General features: G+C 39.8%; 1 protein-coding gene across 5 annotated transcripts in view; it reads left to right on the top strand.

Moving 5' to 3' along the window:
• supt3h (SPT3 homolog, SAGA and STAGA complex component) overlaps positions 1-23998 on the top strand; it is a 180297-nt gene that overhangs the window by 115926 nt on the left and 40373 nt on the right. For all 5 annotated transcript variants that reach the window (XM_067456036.1, XM_067456035.1, XM_067456039.1 and 2 more), the window contains 3 exons: positions 2080-2166; positions 3428-3521; positions 13757-13884. In XM_067456036.1, the coding sequence (XP_067312137.1) occupies positions 2080-2166; positions 3428-3521; positions 13757-13884 (309 nt within the window). The remainder of the gene's footprint in view (positions 1-2079; positions 2167-3427; positions 3522-13756; positions 13885-23998) is intronic.

The following is a 23998-nucleotide window of genomic DNA, read 5'->3' as shown; positions in this document are numbered from 1 at the left end:
TCCCGATGAGCTGGATGGTGCCTTACATGGCTGACATCGCCGTCGGTGTATGAATGGGTGAATGTGAGGCAAAAATGTAAAGCGCTTTGGATGGCCATAGGGTCTGTTAAAAGCGCTAAATAAATGCAGTCCATTTACCATTTACCATATATCACTAATCTGCCCACTTTGTTGCTCTAAATTGAAATGAGCTGATAACACCCCCGCTTTCTTCAGAACGACTGTACAGCCGAATTAAATTTTGTTGCAATATTTTCCTGTTTAACACTTTGAAGCTGCTTTGAAACAATCTTCAAAAGCACTATAAATATAAAGTTGACTTGACCCTCAAGCCATCCAATAGCTATATATGACTTTCTTCTTTCAGACGAATACAATCATGTTGTTTTAAAATATATCCTGACTAATCAAAGCTTTATAATGGCAATAGCCAAAATTTAAAGCCCAAAAAAGTGCATCCATCCATTATATAAATAATCCACACGACTCCAGTGGCCTCCTGAAGGCCTTCTGAAGTGAATCAATATGTTTTTGTAAGAAAAATACCCATATTTAACATATTATAACGTAAAATATCTAGCCTCCGCCAGACCGCCTTCCGTATTCAACTTACAGGGAAAAAAAGTAAGCATTTCGAACTGCAAAGGCGTTACACTTTCTGAGTAAGTTGAATACAGAAGGCGGTCCGCCGGAAGCGAGATATTTGACCTTATAAAGTTTTGAATATGGATATTTTTCGTACACAAACACTTCAAATCCGAAGGCCTTTATTAACCCACTGGAGCCGTGTGGAGTACATTTATAATGGATGGATGCACTTTTTTGGGCTTCAAATTTTGGGCAGCCATTATAAGCCTGTTTTTTTTTTTTAATATAACTTCAGAAAGAAGAAAGTCATATACACCTAGGGTGAGTAAGGGGTAACTTTCTCTTTTTTGTGTACTATCCCTTTAAACAGTCCTTTTAAATAGGCTTTATATTTTTTGATGCCTAATGCCATCTTTTAAGTTATTTTATTCTTTGAGAACAGCATTGCTTTCAGTAATACTTTTTAAGTTGTTACCTGAAGGTATTTGCTTTAAATTTTTCAGATATATTCTGTTCTCGTATATAAATGCGTCCTCAACATGAAATCAACTTTTTATCTAAGGAAGCCAGGTGTACAAGTAATCAAATCTAGCTCTTTTTGTGTGTTTGTTATTACTGTATATACGTCACAGATCATTAGTTGTGGTTTAATTCAGTTCAGTTCAGTGTATTTATATAGCACTTTTCACATACGGTTCCAAAGATGTTTTTACAAAGAATAGTTTTGTTAAACTCAATCCTCATTTTTTTTAAATCCTTTTGTAAGGACGGGTTTAAAAATATCAGTAAGTTAACACTACAGTCCTTCCATGAGATTTGCCATAATTCTAGAGCATTCATGGGATATGTTGATTTACATAAGAACAGCTATCATTTCCACCATGATGGATGAGCTGTTTTTCCTCTTTTGGCAACAAAGTGAAATTATAGCACTTCAGCAGACATATTTCATTACAGGTTTTTTGTCCCCCTCAAGCTTAAAGATTTAGTTGCATGTGATTTAGACATTCCTCTGTAAACCTCTGTGCACTAGCTGATAAAAAGGTTGAGATGATAATGTCTTTTTAATCTTTACATTAAACCAGGACGCATAAAACATGTTAAAAACACTGCTACAAGTAATTAATCCTATTTCTAGGATGTCTCCATATCCAGACCACCATCCCGTGGTAATGTGCTGTGGTCTGTTCATTTTTATCTGTTGTTTTGGTGCATTTCTCTCTGTTTACATTGCAGACGAGGACATTTTCTGTCACATTTCAGCACCGAAATAGCTATAGGCCTACGTTCTTGCTCATCACGCCATAAGCGACTCAAGTCCTGCTCTCAAAATAAAAGCCCTTATCAGTTTCCTCAAGGTCTTTAGACACTGCGTCAGTTGCCTACAATGCGCTGATTTTAAAAACATCTTTCGGTAGATGTTACCAAGCACTGATTGTCGCGTATTCCCAGTTTCTTTGCTGATTGAATTGCCTTTGTTTCCTCCCTCAGCTCCATCAGGCAGCTGAAGTGGCCCTCCTGAGAGGGGCCAGGGTCATTTCACCAGAGGATATCATCTTTCTAATGAGGAAAGACAAGGTAAAAGCACACAAATATGAGACATTACCACAACATAAATCATTACCCTTCTAATTCGTGGACTACTGGTATTGTTATTGAATAGTTTTATTGCTTTTGTAGCTCTGTTGCTTTACAGGTTAAACGCAAGAATCAGGGCTGGTAGTAAAATAAAACGTTTTTTAGAAAAAAATCTTTTAGAATCTTTCTAACCCTATTTCTTTATGTATGTGATTTCACTCCATTTGGCAAGTAGATTAAATAAGTTTATTGCAAAGCACAAACATTTATAAATATAATGAATCAATCAAGTTTTTCACTAAATATATATATATTACATTTTTTTTTTAATAAAATGTAGATGTGCTTACTTGAAGGGTTCTCCAAATTATTTTTTGATTTTATTCATTAAAATTGACAAACTGAACTGATTCACAGAAATGAATCAAACTTACCACTAACATCTTTTTATATATATATATATATATAGTTATATATATATATATATATATAGTTATATATATATATATATATATATATATATATATATATATATATATATATATATATATATATATATATATATATAATTTTTTTTTTTTTTTCTTTTTTTTTTTTTTTTTGTAAAATTTACATTTTTCTACTGAGGTCTATTGATTTTTGCAATATTACATTATTCAAAATGCTAATTAATTCAGTATTGCCAGCAAAATTGTGAATGTACAGTCAAACCAAAAACGAATCAGACACCAGATATAATTATCTATTTATTTTTTACTAGGTAGTTTTGTTACTTTTTTTGTAGGACACTACTGTTACTTTATATAAGTGAGGATAGCAAAATAAAGTAAAGTGTGACGTATACCCACAAATTCTTCATACAGTGGACTACTGGTAAAACTGATCAAATTATTCAGGCCCTTTGACCTGACTTGATTTTAACAGCTGATTGTTCGATTGTAATCCATTACACACCTTTCTATCAATACTATCTGACTTGATTGTTTAAGATTCATTTGTTTTGACACGGTTAAACTCATATTTTATTAGCATTTTCTAAACTGTAGTGAATAAACTGATAATATGAGAAATGTTGTAAGTGTCTGAATAAGTTTTGGTTTGACTGTTTAGCCCAGCTTGAAATTTGTACATTTCTTAAATGTTATGAAAAAAAAAAAAAAAAAACTCTTTAAGATCACTTTGTGAAATGGATGGAGATTGGTTTAGTTTCAACACTGATCTGGTTTCTTTCTTTTTTCTTTTTCTTTTTTTACTCTATAAGAAAAAATTACGGAGGCTCATCAAATACATGCAGTTCAGAGACTACAAATCCAAAGTCCTAAAAACCATTGACGATGAGGACCCACTGGATTCAGGTATGATATGTGTAATATTTTCTGAATGTATGACTTTTTGATAACAACAATGAATCACACACTTATGTAATGTTAACTCACATGCATTGCTGAGAGAAAATGAGATTCTCTCTGATCACAATAACAGCTGCCTTTGTCATATTTTATTACGGCATTCTGGAATAATTCAAATCTTTTAGAACCATTAATGGATCCAAACATCATGAAAATTATTTTCTTCCAAAAAGAAATAAAAATGTTTTGCGAGTGCCAACCCAGGTTAACATATTGTACTTTTATATCGCATCTTAGCATTTTTTCCTTTCGAATGATTTTCTCCATAAGATATTCAAAACATTTTCCCCCCATCAACAGCCATTGCCTTAAACGACGAAGCCGTGCATAATGAGCGGGGTAATTTTGTATGCCACAGTCAATCAGCGAGAGTCATTAACCAAAATGCAGACAGAAGCTTTGGCATCACTCTGCTTTGAACAGTGCTCTGCCGCCCTCATCAATATCACCGAAAAATGAGCACAAGGGAGGAAAAGCATCCGCGGAAGCTGCGGCCTTCCCGTGTAATGTCATGCGGAGTATCATTAAGACTCTTGCTCCTCATCTAGAGTGTAACTTGAGAGATGGAAGAACATTAAAATGCAGCGTTCCGATTGCGGAGTCCGGAGTCTCCGTGTCTGAACGCAGATGCTTTTCCATGGCTAGATCTTTTTAATGTTTGGCTCTTCTGCATGTTGTTTTGGCTCTGAAAGTTTTGTGACCCTATCTGTGTTGTTTTTAATCGGGAGATTATTGTTCCGGGACTATTATATGTGTTATTGCATGCAATATAAAATATAAGAGGGAATTGTTTTAGTATGAGGAGAGAACAGCCTCTCTCTGTCCTCGGAGGCCTGCGGTGGGAGCCGGCCCGTGTTTGGAGGTGGTTTTTCTCTGGTGTGGTGTGTTCGGTGGGTTGCAAAAGAGGGCAACGTGGAGCAGTTGGGTTTTGATATCTTTCCATACAGTGTTCGTACAGTGACCCCTAAAACAAAACTAAACTGCAAATAAGGAACTTCTGTTCAACCGCTATTGTCTTTTATTTAAGGTTGCTCAGCAGATTTAGGGTGAGATATAGTGTAGCATGAAGTTGTCATTGTGAAATCCTTTTTTATTTTCTTACTACGTGTTCCAAGTTCCAACATAGTCTTATTGTGAGCAATTCATTAGTGCGTGCTACAATCTGAAATAATTTCCCTGTTATTTTCCATGTTACCATGTGTGATTCTCAGTGTAAAACATTAGGTCTTGTATGTTTTTCCCCCCCATTAAAAAATATCCTGTTTCACTCAAAAATGTGCATAGTTAAGAAAGTAAACTGGGTTGCAAGCTCTGTTGGTTGATTGATATGCTCGTGTTAGACACATTTAGACACATTATTCTGTAAATAGACGCTCAGGCAAATTAAGATACTAACTTACTAGTGTTTATTTAGTTAGATTTGAATGCACCATTTCATCGTTATTAGATTACTGTCCCCCATATTTTCAGTTCTCAGTCTAAAATATTAGGTCTTACACATATTTTGATGTCCTGTCCTGTTTTACTTAGAAGTAGTTACGGAAGTAAAGTGCAAGCACTGTTGGTTGAGTTTAAATATTTAGAGATATGTACTGTCCTGTAAACTGACACTCGGTTAAATTAATTTAGGCAAGTCAAGAAAAAAGAAAACCTTTATGTATTTTTATTCAGTTTTATCTTTTGATCTGCTGTGTTCGAATCAATTCTGATCATTACAGGCACATTTTAAAATGCCATTATTTACTTGTACTTCTTAATTTTGATAAAACATGTTTTACTAGTGTTTATTTAGATAGATTTTAATACACCATTTCATCATTATTAGATTAACTATTCATCCAAACAAGATATTCCAAGGCCTTTTATTCATATAAATATTGTATCAAATGTCAAATTAAGGATTCTTTAAAGCCAGCAATGCACTACTAATTATGTACGTCAATGTATTTGTATCATTTAAAAGTGAGTTTATACAAAGTGACTTTTTTACTGTTTGATTGAATTGCCCCGTTTACAGAGGAACTCCACAATTACAGTCTGTTCAAGGTTGTGCTGTGCCAGGACCAGCGAACCTGAAGCCCATAAAACAAGCTGTTATTAAGGTGTCATAAATTTAGTAACCTTGATTAAACATTTTCTGGGCCTATTTCTGTCATTTTCAACCAGACATTACTTCACATAAGTGTGTTTAATCAGTGTATTTCCTTTCATTTAATTAACATTTTCCTTCTTTTTTCATTTTCCCACCCTGGAGCTTTAGGCCTGTAATGCCCACTGACGCTGAACAGCATGAACATGCTGGAAAAAGTGAAAGTCGTTTGCTGTGGTAGAGCTTGAAATGATGCTGCTGTGGGAATTATATACATAGTGAACAAAACATGCGACACAAATGAAAAGAACTAATGCGAGGTTCGTCTTTGAACTTCTATATTTCTGGACATTCACCAGCCAGCTTCATCAACTTCATGAGGTGCATCATGGGATATTTTTAAACACAAGTGAAGGAGGAAAATATTTGATGATGGCACTCGAGGATGCTTGTCCACCCATATTTTTATACAGTGCACAGCATAAATGAGTACACCCCATCTGAAACATAACAAATTCAGCTATTACTCTTTACTAAGAAAGCCTGTTAGGGTTGTTTAGAGATATAATGTTCCAGGGTGTCTGCTTGATCAGTTATTCAGGAAAATAGATTGTCAAAGTGTTAAAATGTTGTGTTGCCAAAATGAGTACCCCCCTCCTGAAAATTACTAAATAAAACTCACATTTATTTCCTGGTGTAAGTTTAAGGCAAGTTTTGATTACCAGGTAATTATGTTGAACCAAATCATTAAAGAGAAGTCATTTCTTGACCATAAAAAGTCTTAGATAGCCCACTGAGGCCCCGTCCACACGGAGACGTGTTTAGCTGTATACGTTTACATATTGTACCGTATCAGCGTTTCATCCACACGGATCCGGCGTTTTAGAAGCATGAATCCGATATTTTCCGAAACCGGGTCCCAAAGTGGATAAATCTGAAAATGGCAATCTTCCGCTTTCGTGTGTACAGCGAATCCGTATACAGTCCCTGACAAAAGTCTTGTCGCTTGTGTACAAATTGACCTAAAGTGCCGCTGAAATATATTTCTAATCAAGATTTTTTTACAAGAAATGGCTCTTTTTAATCCCACCATCTTTTGTGATAATGTTTCAGTGAAAAACTAAACTTTCAAAAAGTATTCTAATATTCACAGCTTGGTAAAGCCCATTGAGTCAATTTTTGCAAAGACATAAGTGTTGTCACCTTGTCATATGAGCTTCACCTGTGACTAATAATGGATCAATTAGGTCTCAAGTGTGTATAAAAAGAACCCCAGTACACTAGACCTTCACATCAACTGCAACTAGACCTCTGCAAACATGCCTAAGATTCACCCAGAGACTAAAGTTTTGATTATCAAGAGGCTGAAGACCAGATCCACTGCTGATGTGGCAGACACCTTCAATGTGTCTCAGCGTCAAGTACAGAGGATAAAAAAAAGATTTGAAGAGACTGGAGACGTTTTTGACAAGCCCAGGTCAGGCAGACCCCCCAAGACAACTGCTCGAGAGGACCGTTTGTTGGCTCGAAAATCCAAGGCCAGCCCATTTTCCACTGCAGCAGAGCTCCACGAGACCTTGTCACCTAAAGTCCCTGTGTCAACCAGAACAGTTTGTCGGATTCTGTCTCGAAATGGCCTCCATGGTCGAATCAGTGCCCAGAAGCCAGCACTAAACAAAAGACAATTGAAAAACCGTGTGGCATTTGCCAAGGCCCACAGCCTGCTAAAAGGATGGACGCTGGAAAAGTGGCAGAAGGTAGATTTTTCAGATGAATCTTCTGTTGAATTACACCACAGTCGCCGCAAATATTGCAGGAGACCTACTGGTGCCCGAATGGATCCGAGATTCACCCAGAAAACAGTGAAGTTTGATGGTGGAAAAATCATGGTCTGGGGTTACACCCAGTATGGGGTGTGCGAGAGATCTGCAGGGTGGAAGGCAACATCAATAGTCTAAAATACCAAGAAATCTTAGCTACCTCTTATATTCCCAACCATAAATGAGGCCAAATTCTGCAGCAGGACGGTGCTCCATCGCATACTTCCATCTCCACATCAAAGTTCCTCAAGGCGAAGAAGATCAAGATGCTCCAGGATTGGCCAGCCCAGTCACCAGACATGAACATCATTGAGCATATGTGGGGTAGGATGAAAGAGGACACATGGAAGATGAAACCAAAGAATATTGATGAACTCTGCGAGGCATGCAAGACTGCTTTCTTAGCTATTCCTGATTACTTCATCAATAAATTGTATGAATCCTTGCTAAACCGCATGGATGCAGTCCTTCAAGCTCATGGAAGTCATACAAGATATTAAATTTGGATCTCACAGCACCACAACTTAATTTGCTGACATATTTTTGTATTTGCAGTAAATTTGTTCAATTTCTGTATAGGCGACAAAACTTTTGTCTTGCCAAAAATTGACCTTTCTTTCTTGATTAAATGATAAATATTTTTTCTATGAAAATTATTTATTTCAGTGCATTAAACATCATTTGGGAGGGTTTTAGCTTTTCATATGAGCTATTTCTAACACCAATTAATTAATTAAAAGTCAGGTTAATATCAGGTATTTCTAGAAAATAGATAAGCGACAAGACTTTTGTCAGGGACTGTATCTTCTGAAAAGGTGATTTCATCACACTACGTCCAGAACTGTGAAAGAGTTAAGGGATACAACTACTGACACTGGGCATGCGCACATCAATATCTCATCGTCATTTAATTACCGTATCTACATTATTGTAAGGGTATGTTTTGGGTTAGGATAGGTGTAGGCATTAATAAAACGCATCTGTTAAGTAGCAAATGTATTTATTGTTATTTTATTGTGAGGTTTTGCCTCACCTCCGACCACTTCTATACCCCTTCTAGCCACTACTCTTCTCCGTTTTTAGTGTATTTCTGTGGCAGAATTACAGCACTTTTCAGCTGGGCATGCATAATATACTGGAACCATATCAATTATATATTGATATTTATCAGCCAATATTGGATCAGTTAAGATCATCACTTTTCACTAACTAAAAGGAATTGTGATAGATTATAAACCTTTAAAAAGCTCTTGAAGAATATTCTCTTTCTTTTTCTATAATACCCTACAAATCATTCAAATTCATTCATTTGAACTCTAAGCGACTACAAAGCTACCTACAGATCCCTCTGTGCACTTCTTTTTTTTAATTCAAAGGTCTGGGTGATATGGGCAAAAAGTTATCAAGATGATGTTTAAAAAAAATAGTTTGAAAGTTGTAGAAACTTAACAATTTATTGTGGGTTTATTAATATTTATTGTCTTATTTAATTAATTTATTATTAATTAATATTTTATTGTCAGAACATGACAGACACTTGTCAACCTGATGTCAACTTTTCAAAAATCTGAGGAAAAATATTTAAAACATTTATAATGATAATATATATATATATGCATGAGTAAACTTAAGTAAAATCCTTTTTCTGTCTTTTTTTCCTTAACAAAATATCTTAATAGAGAAATGTATTTCTTAGTTTCTACATGTTCAACAGGTAATATCGTTTTGATTCATGTAATAGGTTTGTATGATTTTTATGGCACGATGCAGAAGTCAATTTATGTTCATTAACATAAAATTAACATCTGCAACAAAAAAATATAATAATAATATTTATAATAATAATAATAATGATTATAGGGTTAAATGTTGCTATTCTGACTGTTTGAGTTAGGACTCTACTTGTTTTAAAATTAACAGTTGGTTATCCATAATATCATTAATTTAGATTACTATAACATAGATAAAACCATGTGTATACCTCATTACCATGGTGAAATATAAATATATGGTTTCTATGGTATTTGTATGAAAAACAGTAGCCTAAATATAGCCTAGAAATCTAGATGCACCCTAGCGGCAAATTTAATTTGCCCGCATGTGTCGTCTAGGAACTCTCAATACCAATCTGAGCTGTGTTCCTCACAATCTGGACAGGCCAATCACATCATGTATAGAGTCGGCGGGCGGGGCCATAATGACGACGGCCGAGTTGCGTTTGCGTGCTTCTAGTAAACACAGAAACTGGCGAACGGCGGTCTTTCGAATCAGCTCTGACCGCGACTCTGGAAGACTTGGAGTTAAGCTTTTCTCTGAGAAAAGAACAAAGAACGGCACTGAAGTCATTCTTAAAAAAGGAAGATGTGTTCGGAGTAGGGCTGGGCGATATGGCCAAAATTTCATATCCCGATATAGCTCATTTGATATCCCGATAACGATATACATAACGATATAGCAATTTTTCTGTTAATTTAGTTTATGAATAGTCTATACAAAATTGCAATGTGGAAATGCAGTTTGAAATGATATACAAAACAAATAGATAAAGGTAATATGGACTACATTTTTATTTTATTTAGAACCTTTTTTTCCAGCAAGACTGTTGGTAAAGTTAACACCTGCCTAGGGATGTTAACCGATGACCGTTTGACCGATGGTTGACCGTATCAACGTTAACCGATCAAAGTTGTTGGTTAAAAAAAAAAAAAAAAGTGATCTCTAAATTAGGCTATTATAGACAGTGGACTAAACACTACTACAATTAGCCGTCTCATTCCAAAATCTTTTTGTTTGAAGTGAACATATCCCTCGCACTCAATTTTTCATAACTCGCCTGTTTGTACTTAATAAACCAATAAGAACATTTGGCGCGAGGTCACAGCGTTTGGGTTTGCGCACTCACAAGGTTTGCCAAAAGACAGGCTAAAACACTCGAGCTTAGAGCCAGGGCAGACGACAGTATGAAGCGTCATTCCGCATAAGATGGGCTTACATTTGGAAATATATTACATCTGCATTTCAGTGGTAACACGTAAGGTGTTGATCATCATCTTCCTTTATTATTGTTAGCACTACCTCGAACTAAAGTGGCGTCTCTTCGGAGCGGTCATTTTCTTAAATGAGCTGCGGCAATGTTTCAAATAAGCTTCTAACGCTAGACAAATGCCTTTATTTTCAACGCGATCACCTTGTACCCAAACCATTTCGAAACTAAGGAGCCATTTGTCCTCAGAATACAAACAAGCTCCTCGGCGGCGCGTTTGCTGGACTCGTGTTTCGCTCTGTGGGGGACTTAAAAAAAAGTGACGTGAGTGGAAGGGAGGCGGCAGCGCTAGGACACTGTGTCTGTATGTGTGTGTGTGTGTGTGTGTGTGTGTGAGAGAGAGAGGGAGCGCGGCTCGCGGCTGTTATTTCAAATAGCGCAGCATATTTTAAACTACTCGGTTAACCGGTTTCAACCGGCTAATGAGGCTCGGTGGTCGGTCAAGAAAATGTTTAGTTTTCGCCATCCCTACACCTGCCATTAAAATATTTCAATATATGGCTATATGGTGTGCCACGAGTAAAAGCCTGTTGGAGCGTCTGTGTCTGAAGATGGTTTTGAGCGCTTATGCCACCATTCTGGCATAATTACTCTGAGAATTACTTTGGTCTGAACCGCGTCTACTACCGTCTTCCTCCATGTTTGTTTATGTATTGCAGCGTGCATGGGCATGCCGTGGCGTGAGGTGCATCTTGACGTACATTCTGCTGTAAACGCCTTATCGTGGCTTGAGCGATAGAGCCTTATATAAAACGATAGACATTTTCTATCATCCAGACGATATATTTCGTCATATCGCCCAGCCCTAGTTCGGAGTTTAGCCGACCGGATACAGCGAATGTTTAATCAGTCAGCGAGCTCTGCTTCACCTTCGTTGCTCTGGTTGGTTGTAGCGCTATCCTATCGCGTGCAGAGGGAGTTTGAAAGACAACTGTTTATCCCGCCCCTCGGATTGAGCCCTGTCTATGGTGAGTTTCCAGACCAAACATCTTAATGTGGGTCTGGCTTGTCAGGCTAGCCTAAATACACAATATCGCCAAACGTTTTTGGACGCCTGCCTTTACATGCACATGAAATTTAATGACATCCCATTCTTAATCCGTAGGGTTTAACAGCTTGAACTCTTCTGGGAAAGCTTTCCACAAGGTTTAGGAGTGTGTTCATGGGAATTGTTGACCATTCTCCTAGAAGTGCATTTGTAAGGTCAGGCACTGATGTTGGACGTGAAGGCCTGGCTCACAGTCTCCGCTTGAATTCATCCCAAAGGTGTTCTATCAGGTTGAGGTCAGGACTCTGTGCAGGCCATTCCGCACCAAACTCCCTCATCCATGTCTTTATGGACCTTGCTTTGTGCACTGGTGTGCAGTCATGTTGGAACAGGAAGGAGGCATCCCCAAACTGTTCCCACAAAGTTGGGAGAAGGAAATTGTCCGACATGTCTTGGTATGCTTAAGCATTAAGAGTTATTTTCACTGGAACTAAGGGGCCATGGCCAACCCCATAACCCCCCCCCCCCCCCTCCACCAAACTTTACACTTGGCAAAATGCAGTCAGACAAATATCGTTCTCCTGGCAACCGCCAAACCCAGACTCTTCCATCAGATTGCCAAACAAAGATGCTTAATTGGTCACCCCAGAGAACATGTCTCCACCGCTCTAGAGTCTAGTGTCAGAGTGCTTTACGCTACTGCATCTGACACTTTGCATTGCACTTGGTGATGTAAGGCTTGGATGCAGCCATGCTTTGCCATGGAAACTCATTTCATGAAGCTCTCTATGCACTGTTCTTGAGCTAATCTGAAGGCCACATGTAGTTTGGAGGTCTGTAGCTTTTGACTTTGCATAAAGTTTCCAACTTCTGCGACTGTGCACCTCAGCATACGCTGACCCCACTCTGTGATTTTACTTGGCCGAGTTGCTAGTGTTCCCAGTTCTTTCACTTTGTTATAATACTACTAACAGTTAACAGTGGAATATTTAGTAACGAGTACATCTTAGATAGTGGCAACCTATCAAGGTACCTCCCTTGAATTCCCTGAGCTCCTGAGAGTGACCTATTCTTTCACAAATGTTTGTAGAAGGATCTGGATGCCTAGGTCCTTGTTTTTAAACATCTGGGGCCATGGAAGTGATTGGAAGTGACCACCTGAATTTAATGATTTGGAGAGGTACTTTTGTTTATATATTCCCGATACTTTTGGAAATATAGCGTACATTTAGTATAAATATAAATGCACTTCTAACGGTATCAGTCATGGCACAATATTTCTCCTGTTCGTCAGCGCTATTCCATTTTTGGTAATCAATGGTAATGGTTTCAAGTCTTGCGCTTGAACGGACAAACTCACTCAAGAAGTATGTCAACATGTCCATATTGATGAGTATTTAAGCAGACATAGTCTGAATATGCCCTAAGTGAACTTTATACAGCCGAAAAAGTCGACGCATATCCCTGCATTAAGTCTTATAGGGGCAGTAGCAATAGTTTAATGTCAAACAAAAAGATAAGGACATCACTCACTGCTCTTGATTTAATAGTGTGTGTAAGTTTAATAAGGATTAATCTTTAGTTTAAACAGTGAAATATGATTACTTTATTCAATTCCTCTACCTAAAAACTAATGTTAGACCTACCTGAAAAGTTATTGTTTATTGCATTAGTCTCGTTGCTCAATAGTATTTATTTGTGCTGCTGCTTGTATTTAAGTTATTTGTTCTTATTTTCTTTATTTTTATTTGACAGTAGTCCTTTTTTCCCTGAACATAGTAAATACAGAACAGTACGTACGAAACCGTGAACCTAAAACCGTGATACAAACTGAACCGTGAGCAATCTGTACCGTTACACCCCTACCGTAACATATGCGAGAGGGTAGCACACACATTCTGAAAGCCTTCAGCAGAATTCAGATGAGCCATTTTAATCTAGATGAATCTAGATTCATTTCAAAATGAATCTAGATTAGTCTAGATTTTTTTTTTAGTTATCTATGCCCACCTCTAGTACTAAGTATATACTGTTGTTCTATAGCAGATTTTGTTACCTATATTTTTAAGAGAGATAAAAGAAAGCTTTGGCCCTTCAGAGGTCTGGCATGCTTCTGAGCTGAGATGACTCAAGTGCAAGTGGGCCGCTGTATCTTGAGTCAGGTGTAAACAAGACCAGCTGGCCTGCAGATGTGTGCTGGATGGAGAGTCAGCAAATGTGCCTGTTTCTGTCCTTTTACAGACAAATACAGCAGCAACAAGAGGCAGCGCCTGGCTCAGGACTTCCTGGGCTCCATCGACCAGACAGGGGAATTCTTGTCTCTGGTGGAGGAAGAGGAGGTGGATGAAGTCAAGCAGGAACGGCTGGAGGTGAGTAGGAGGCGAAAGCCGCCAAATTGTGCGATGGCCTGAACACCCAGAGCTCGGCACGTCAGTGAGGGTGGATGACACTGAAATTCAGGGGGATTATCGTGAGGTCAGAGAAAGAGGAGAAATGGTTCATTCTTTTTTATTATAAAGACTGGCCAAACTAACTAAAACCCTGACTCACAGACCACCTGCAGTTCAATTAGCACTGTATCGTGCACATTTAGTTTCTTAGTGTGTTTTACAACAATACAATAGCTCTAAAAATCAGTTTATTATACAAATAAGTTTTAAATGCAAATCAATAAACTGGAAATTAGATTTTGAAATAAACAAATTATTATCTGGTAGTGACGTCAAAACCTAAACATTTACATGCTTAGTCCAAAAGTAAATAAATAAATAAATACATTATTCATAAACAGTACATGGACAGTATGTGCTTTTTATGTCTAACTAAAACCTAATTATATATTATATACAGGACTTTACTTTTTTTGCTTACCAGCCACAATAGCTAGTGGTTTTCCAAAGTTGCCAGCCACTCATTTTCACTTTTGAATCATTTTCCATAATTTTGACATCGATACCATGGGGGAAAAGGCCTTATAGATATGTTATCATCTCATAATTTGGCTGCCAGTTTATTAGGCTGCTGTCACTTTAAGACCTGACAAAAAAATTCATTATACTATCTTATATAGCCAATAAACTTGGCTTTATGTGCATGTACTTTGGGTGTGAGCACAGAAGTCTGCAGAAAATAGTAAAATTATGCACAATACGCACAATTCCATGACAAAATTCAAGCCCTATAACACCAACAATTATCATCCATAGGAAATGAAACGAGTGAGTGCGTGGAGGCAGGTTTGTGTGTCAACTCACTGTCTGAGAGATGAGAGAGCGAGAAAGCACAGATGGTATTGTGTATAAATTCTGCGGGCAAAGAGTTTTGGAAGCTTTTCAGATATTTTATTGTATCGAAAAATCTATATTTTTGACAACACTTACATTGCACTTGGTATATTATTTTCCGAAGACTTTTTAAAGTCTACAATTGAAAAATATATATTATATAAAATTCAACTCGTTAAAGTAGCTAGTATAGGAGTCACTGTGTTACACTCAATAGCTGAAATCTATGCAAAAATAGAGTTGGTCCACAGTTCAATACATACCTTGGTTTTTAACTATGGTTTTCAGTTCGGTTTTTTGCTATATAATTGAAAACCCGTACTTAAAGGTACCCTAGAAAGAGTTGAAACAATATGTTAAATTGTTCTCTGGTATCTACATAGAGGGTATGTGGCTTATTTAAGGGTAACAATTGTCCAGATACAGTTTTACAGGTCCATTTACAACCCTAGAAATTGTCCCTAGGATGTATTGCTCTGTTTTTGCCTTATTTGGAAGAGTCATGAATATTAATGTTGAGCTCTGCTCTGATTGGCTTATATCAGCAGCACACAGCAGTTCAGTTGTTTAGTGAAGCGGCTCGTAAACACAGACCGACTGAATGACACTTTAAACAGAACATCTCAAATGGAGACTGCTAAAATGCAGCTGTAGCAAAGTTCGATAGGATGAGGAAGGAAGAGGACACGGGGGTCGGCTAGACGGTTGATGCTCTTTATTTATTCTCTCAAATATTCAAGGCACACTCCGTAGTGTGGAGATTCTTTCAAACTCAAAACAATAGCGATCACTTCCGGGTCGGCACTTCCGGCTTCCGGTAACTCAGTCTCTGTGGGGGTTTGGCATCAACCGTCCGAACTCTCTCTCTCCCTGGTCTCTGGTTCCGCTGGTGTTTTATCCCGTCTCCGTGCTCATTACTGGAACAAGAGACAGGTGTTATTAATCTGCGTCCAACCCACTCACTTACCGCTCGTCCCGCGGCCCTCTCTCCCGCTGCAGACCTCGCTGAACCACGCCCCCCTTGCCACAGCAGCCTACTTGTTCATTGGTGTTTTCAGATCATTCGCACGCGTGAGAGAGAGCTCGCTTGCATATGGTTGCCAGATTGCAAATGTTTAGATAAAACACCAGATAGTATACGTGTTCTTTTCACAGAAAAGCTCTGATTGGGGGATTTAAATTACTGAAATCTGGCAACTGCAAGCATGAACGCTCTTCTTTCCACCGACAAAACCAAAAACAGTATACTATCCAGTGTTTTGGTTATACATGCTACTTGGTGTTTCCTATTGTTACAGTACTAGCATCTTGCGTTATCTAGACAATGCTGCCTCTCTTAGAATCTTTCAGTTTAATCAGAAATTGTTTAAACAGTCAATAAGTGGATAAATCACTACTTACTGCTTGCATGAATACATTTGTAATTGCCCCTTTCTTCAGTTTAAGACGCTGGGCGAAGCTTGCTTGAAATGGGACGAGCAAACTAACGATTTTAAATTAAATTGTTGTGGTATCCGATTATAATTAACATCAACCATGACTGTTGACATTTTTTGTCTCTGGCAAGGGTATGAGAAGTATCATGGCAAGGTTATTTTTTTTTTGTTTAATTTAATTAAAATATTTAAAAAAATATTCTAGGGCACCTTTAAACTTTATATTCTGTAGCCTATTTTGCCATCAATAATAATAATAATTAGGGCCGGGACTCGATTAAAAAAATTAATCTAGTTAATTAGAGGCTTTGTAATTAATTCATCGAAATTAATCGCATTTTAATTGCATATAAATATTTGACCTGAGAACAATGAGAAGTGATTTTTCACATGTATTTATAGTATACCATTGAATAATGACTGAATACATAAGCTTAATCAACAAAATATTGTTTATTTATTTCAGTCCAGCAGACCAGCGCAATGTTTGCCATTAAGTTTAGCAAAAGCATATTTGTGATATCTGAGGCTCGGTGTGCTGCGGTGATACCCAAATTCCTTGTTGTATATCTTGCACACAACCATGCTCTTGACGACGCTTCCATTCTTTCGTTTTTTAAAACAAAATTTCCCATCCACGGGGCCAAGCAAAGCAGTCTCATCAGCTTCTTCGTTCATGTTCACTCATGCCCTGCGTCTCAATCAGCTCCCTAGTTCACTAATCAGGGTAATGATTAGGACAAAAGTCAATGGGCTGACTCCCTGATCAGTGCCCTGACAACTGAACTAGGGAGCTGATTGAGACGCACCCATGGTTTGTTGTTGTCGTGACTCCGGAGTGAGTGCTAGTTGGTGTTCCAGTATAATCGGTCCGTCGAAACTCATTCATTGAAAAACGTTCCGCGGTGCAAAAATAAGTGTGGTTAAATTTATTTTTATTTTTTCCGTAATTAATTAACGCGTTAAAGTCACGTAATTAATTAATCTTAATTATCGCGTTAAAGTCCCGGCCCTAATAATAATAATTCATTACATTTATATAGCGCTTTTCTAGGCACTCAAAGCGCTTTACATAGAAGGAATCTTCTCAACCACCACCAATGTGCAGCATCCACTTGGATGATGCGACGGCAGCCATATTGCACCAGAATGCTCATCACACACCAGCTGATTGGTGGAGAGGAGACAGAGTGATTAAGCCAATTAGGAGAGGGGGATTATTAGGATGCCATGATGGACAGAGTCCAATGGGCAAATTTGGCCAGGATGCCGGGGTTACACCAGGGTTCCCGCGGGGTCTTAAAAAGTCTTAAAAGTCTTAAATTCATAAAGTTACATTTAAGGCCTTAAAAAGTCTTAAAAACGCCCAGATTTTCATCCTAGGTCTTAAATTTAATTTACCAAAGTCTTAAAACTTTTACTTCCGTTCAGAAACAAAACCTTTTAGTTTTCTTTACCCGACTGCTTCATGCATTTTTACTCCTTACACTTTTCCTTCAGCTTTTCAGAAAGCTGCGATTGGCAAACGGAAAGCAAGAAATTACCGTAATAATCCATATTTTGGCAAAAAGCGCTATTTGTCTTCAAGGATTTTTTTTAAGCGCACCAAATGTTGAGGATTTACGGTCAAATAGCGCTTTAATATGCTGGCGCCAACACTCGCATTCTAATAGGGTTAAGCGTAATGTATTCTGATGTATTTGATCTGACTGGGTGGGCAGCTGTCAATCTCAGGCCCAACCGTAGATCCGCCCCTATCATAGGTTGGTTGTTTTGTCTGGTCTGCACTTGTGTCTACGTGCGTTTTCAAAGAACATGGGTCTTTGCACACTGAGTCCGATATTTTCGCATGCGTTTTTTCATATTCGTGATCCGAAAAACTCGTCACGCACAGAGATCTTGCACACTGAGTCCGATGCTTATTAATGAATGTGTTACGGAAAAAAATGCAAAACAAGACAAAGTGACGTCTAGTGAGGATGATTTGTTTGTCCTGAGGAGATAATGGGTTCATCTAACGTTACTCCTGTGATCGCGTAGAGAGGAGAGTTTCCCTATCAAGCAGGATTATCCAGATCGACCGATTCAAAGTTGCAGTTTCAGTGGCTCAGTTTGATGCTTTGCTAGCGATACTGGAGACATATTTAAAAGAAGACCACTAATTTCTGTGAATCAATTGATCCCGAACACCTGGCAGTATGTCTATGGATCCGATCACACACATACACACAGACAGACAGAGCTTTACAGACCCTTACGAAACAAAAATATATTGCAATATATTTGAAAATATCATGCAATATATTCACATATAACGTTATGGGATTTAATATTTATATTTTCCAATATATTGTAATATATTAAAAGCGGCCATCATTTGTATATTTTCCAATATATTGCATGAATATATAATATATTTTATAATGCCATCAATATATTATTCCATATATTAAAATATATTTCAAGAAAATATATTGGTAAATATATTTTCCTTTCGTAAGGGGAGACTTGATGTGCTATAATTATAGCTGTGATATAATAATATTTGTAGCATTTTTGCTAGAATAATATGTATGGTGGCTCTGAGTTGTCAAAACATCTCAAAATGCGTTTTTACGGATGCGAAAACGCAGAAAATCGAACCTGTTCCAAAATTTTTTTTGACGGACGAAAGTTTCGGAGGCAGTGTGCAAGCGTGATTGACATAACGTGAGGTTGAATTTATTTTTGGAAGTGCGTAAATTTTGCTATTCTAGCAAAAATACCACAAATAATATTATTATATCACAGCTATAATTATAGCACATCAAGTCTCTGTAAAGCTCTGTGTGTGTCACATGCCTGTCCTGTCTTGTGTGCACATGTGGGTTTTGTCATTCTGAGCATGAGCTCATGTAATTGTCTGATTCCTCCCCCCTTGTTATCTAATTAGTGTTGATTTCTCCCACCTGTTCCCTCTTGATTTCTTCCCTTTATAAGCTCCTTGTGTTTGTCAGTCTGAGTCGTATCCTTGTACTGTCTACGTCTTCCGTTCCCCTGTGACTTCCTTGTGGTATGTGTTCAGTTTCAGTTTATGTGTTTTCTAGTTACGTTTTCCCCCTCGTGGGTTTTGTTTTGCATTTATGTTTTATTTGTTATAAATAAATATATTATTCTTCTTGCACTTGAGTCCTCGCACCACTTCCTTTGTGTGTACGTGACATAAGAATACGACCCTTGAGGACTCAGCAGAAGATGGGTAGCTTCCTTTTTCCATCTCCCTCCAACTACCTGCAAATTGCAAGATATGTGAGCTTTAATTACATCCGCCAGCAGGGGGCTGACGTGAGGGACTTCGCCTGCAGTCTCCTCATTAAGGTTGATCACATGACTTACACTGAGGCAGAGATTAAGGAAGTATTGAACATCTGTTTGGACATGCCTCTCCCGGGGGAGATGGAAAAGCTGGGGCATCTGGGATTCTGGGACTTTGTCCATCATATTTACCATCTTGGAGAGCCTGAACATCCTCGGCTAGCAGAATCCCAGCCCACTGACGGTTCCCTTCCATCTACTGTCAGTGGAGGCCCCAGCCCTCCGATGACCCGGAAACGGAGAAGGAGGAGGAGGAGCAGGCCTACCTTGTCAGATAACTCCATTGGAGAGGATTCAGCTTTGGGGGTCGGAAAGCCGGTGGACTGTGTTCCGGTGGTCCCTATTCCGGTGGATTGTGTTCCAGAGGTCCCTATACCGGTGGATCGTGTTCCGGTGATCCCTGTACCGGTGGATCGTGTTCCGGTGGTCTCTATTCCGATGGATCGTGTTCCAGAGGTCCCTATGCCGGTGGACTGTGTTCCGGTGGTCCCTGTACCGGTGGATCATGTTCCGGTGGTCTCTATTCCGATGGATCGTGTTCCAGAGGTCCCTGTACCGGTGGTCCCTGTGCCGGTGGATAGAGTTCCGGTGGACTCTGTGCCAGTGGATCGTATTCCGGTGGACGCCGCTGGGCCGGAGATGCCTCCCAGGCGTCCAGCTCTCACCGCGCCTCCCAGGCGTCCAGCTCTCACCGCGCCTCCCAGGCGTCCAGCTCTCACCGCGCCTCCCAGGCGTCCAGCTCTCACCGCGCCTCCCAGGCGTCCAGCTCTCACCGCGCCTCCCAGGCGTCCAGCTCTCACCGCGCCTCCCAGGCGTCCAGCTCTCACCGCGCCTCCCAGACGTCCAGCTCTCACCGCGCCTTCCAGGCGCCCTGCTCTGCCTGCGCCGTTGAGGCATCCTGCTCAGCCCGCACCACTGAGACGTTCTGCTCTGCCTGCGCCACTGAGGCGTCCTGCGCCGCTGAGGCGCCCTGCTCTGCCCGCGCCGCTGAGGCATCCTGCTCTCCGTGCGCCGCTGAGGCGTCCTGCTCTCCGTGCGCCGCTGAGGCGTCCTGCTCTCCGTGCGCCGCTGAGGCGTCCTGCTCTCCGTGCGCCGCTGAGGCGTCCTGCCCTGACCGCGCCGACTCGGCGTCCTTCTCTGACCGTGCCCCCCTGGGCGCCTGAACTTTGTGGGTCACCATGGTCTCCTGAACTTTTTGTTTTCCTCATGTTTCCCTTGTTGACCCCTCCCTTGTCTGTTCCTTCCTTGTCTGTTTCCCCTGTTCCCCCCGTCCCACCCTGGTCTGTCCCTCCCGTCCCACCCTGGTCTGTCCCTCCCGTCCCGCCCTGGTCTGTCCCTCCCGTCCCGCCCTGGTCTGTCCCTCCCGTCCCGCCCTGGTCTGTCCCTCCCGTCCCGCCCTGGTCTGTCCCTCCCGTGCCGCCCTGGTCTGTCCCTCCCGTGCCGCCCTGGTCTGTCCCTCCCGTGCCGCCCTGGTCTGTCCCTCCCGCGCCGCCCTGGTCTGTCCCTCCCGCGCCGCCCTGGTCTGTCCCTCCCGCGCCGCCCTGGTCTGTCCCTCCCGCGCCGCCCTGGTCTGTCCCTCCCGCCCCGCCCTGGTCTGTCCCTTCCGTCCCGCCCTGGTCTGTCCCGCCCATCCCTAGTGGAGCGTCTGGTAGCCGCTCCTTAAGGAGGGGGTAGTGTCACATGCCTGTCCTGTCTTGTGTGCACATGTGGGTTTTGTCATTCTGAGCATGAGCTCATGTAATTGTCTGATTCCTCCCCCCTTGTTATCTAATTAGTGTTGATTTCTCCCACCTGTTCCCTCTTGATTTCTTCCCTTTATAAGCTCCTTGTGTTTGTCAGTCTGAGTCGTATCCTTGTACTGTCTACGTCTTCCGTTCCCCTGTGACTTCCTTGTGGTATGTGTTCAGTTTCAGTTTATGTGTTTTCTAGTTACGTTTTCCCCCTCGTGGGTTTTGTTTTGCATTTATGTTTTATTTGTTATAAATAAATATATTATTCTTCTTGCACTTGAGTCCTCGCACCACTTCCTTTGTGTGTACGTGACAGTGTGTGTGTGTGTGTGTGTGTGTGTGTGTGTGTGTGATCGGATCCATAGACATACTGCCAGGTGTTCGGGATCAATTGATTCACGGAAATTAGTGGTCTTCTTTTTAATATGTGTCTCCAGTATCGCTAGCAAAGCATCAAACTGACACTTTTAATCGGTCGGTCTTGATCCCGCTTGATAAGGAGGGGAAACTCTACGCGATCACAGGAGTCTCTCCACATCTCCTCAGGACAAACAAATTATCCTCACTAGACGTAACTTTGTCTTGTTTTGCGTTTTTATCCCCGTAACGCATTCATTAATATGCATCGGACTCAGTGTGCAAGATCTCTGTGCGTAACGAATTTTTCGGAATACGAAAAACCGCATGCGAAAATATCGGACTCAGTATTTTGATATCAGTTTCTGAGTTTATTTAATGTTTCTATAACTGAATCAATAAAAATAGAATGTTTGAAAGTTTCTGAGATCATTTATAATGCTTTTAGTAATGCGTTGTGTTGGTCTTAAATTTCACTCATAATGGTCTTAAAAGGTCTTAAAAAGGTCTTAGGGTGCTTTCACACCTGCCTCATTTAGTTCGGTTGAATAGTACTAGAGTTCGTTTCCCTCTTTGGTGCGGTTCGTTTGGTCAGGTCTGAAAGCAGCAATCGCACTAGGGTGCGCACCAAAAGCGGACCAAACAAGCGTACCGAGACCTCCTTGAAGAGATGGTCTCGGTACGATTTCAAACGAACTCTGGAGCGGTTTGTTTGTGGTGAGAATGTGATCCGACCTCGAACAGAACCAACTGCAAAAGTACTGATCATTTTTGGACTGAACCAGCTGCCGTAGTTAGCTGCGCTGACATTGTGTGCATGATATTATTACCTGATAGATCGTTGGCAATATTTTCGGAAAATGGAAGCAAGTCAAGTTAATAATTAATGCACGCCTCCTCTTGAAGTGACGAGTGATGTGCGCTCGCCGTCTGCAGTGCATTAGAACGTTGTTTTCATGTCGCATCCGCGCTTCATTATAGAAATGTTTTGTTTGCATACTGTGGTAAATACACACAGTGGTAGATTATGGCCATGGACAAAACTGGCCCGCGCAGTCGTCTCTCCATAGTGTTATTATAGTTTGCTGGCTTTGCCTCTCCTGTTGGAATTTTCCCACACGTAAATTCTGACCAATCGAAAAGCAGTTTAGGAAATACGCCATGGCCAATGAGTGATGTGGATGTTGTCACGTGCCTGCGTTTTGGTTCGTTTCAACTGGTTCGGACCAAAGCAATCAGTGTGGTGTGAAAAGGAACCAAAAAATCTGAAAAATGCAACAATGTATAATTGTTTGCCCTTGGTTCGGACCAAATGAACCGAACTAGAGATGTGAAAGCACCCTTAAATTTAACTTACTGAAACCTGCAAGAACCCTGTACACCCCTACTCTTTATCGACGGACATCCTGGGATATATATATATATATATATATATATATATATATATATATATATATATATATATATATATATATATATATATATATATATATATATATATATATATATGTTTTGATGGTCCAGTTTTAGACATTCCACTCCTTCTAAGTAAGTTTGCAACTTTGCAGTTATTAGTAGACTGTTAGTAGAGGTGTTGGTTAGTGTTAGGTGTCAGAGTTCAGGTTAGTAGAATTAGTTGACATGTAGATACAAAGTTACTTATCAGTTTCAGTAGAATGTCTGTTGGGGAGCATCAAAATAAGGTGTTAGCAGATATTAAGCATGCAGTCTACTAATACTTTGAGTAGAGTTAGTTGACATTCAGTTGCAAAGTTGCTTAATTTAGTAGAATGTCTGGACATCAAAATAAAGTGTTAGCATATAGAGTTTTTCTGTACAAAGTTTTTTTTCTGTATAAAGCGCAGTCATCCAAGAAAATACTGATCAGCACTAATTTCCAGTATAATTTCTTTAGTGTGCGCTTAAATAACACCGAGATGCAGTTTATTCTTATAGCCATTGTGGAACAGAAGTTTGTTTTAAACAAGCCGTTTAATCATGGTAAATGTAGTCTTGAACCACAGGAGCACCTGATATTTAGACGACACTGAAAAATGTGGTCTTGATACTCGTGTTTCATATAAAAACAAGAAACGATGATCAAACTCCTGTCAGAAACTCCGACTGGGTTTCATCCCTCCACCAGTCTTAACATCTCATCTGAGTTTCCATTGTGATGTCAAATAAACTACGAGTGAATCTAAAGAGATTTGACCCGGCAAACGTCATTATGGAGTCAACAGGAACGTTTCAGTCTCATGAAGGGATAATGATGAGGTGAAGCGATTCTTTATCAGTCCAAATCAGACATTGATGCGTCAT

This window comes from Pseudorasbora parva, chromosome 10 (genome assembly GCF_024679245.1).
Source record: "Pseudorasbora parva isolate DD20220531a chromosome 10, ASM2467924v1, whole genome shotgun sequence".
NCBI lineage: Eukaryota > Metazoa > Chordata > Actinopteri > Cypriniformes > Gobionidae > Pseudorasbora > Pseudorasbora parva.
The sequence above is the reverse complement of the archived record's forward strand: the minus strand, read 5'-3'. Positions and strand labels throughout refer to the sequence as shown.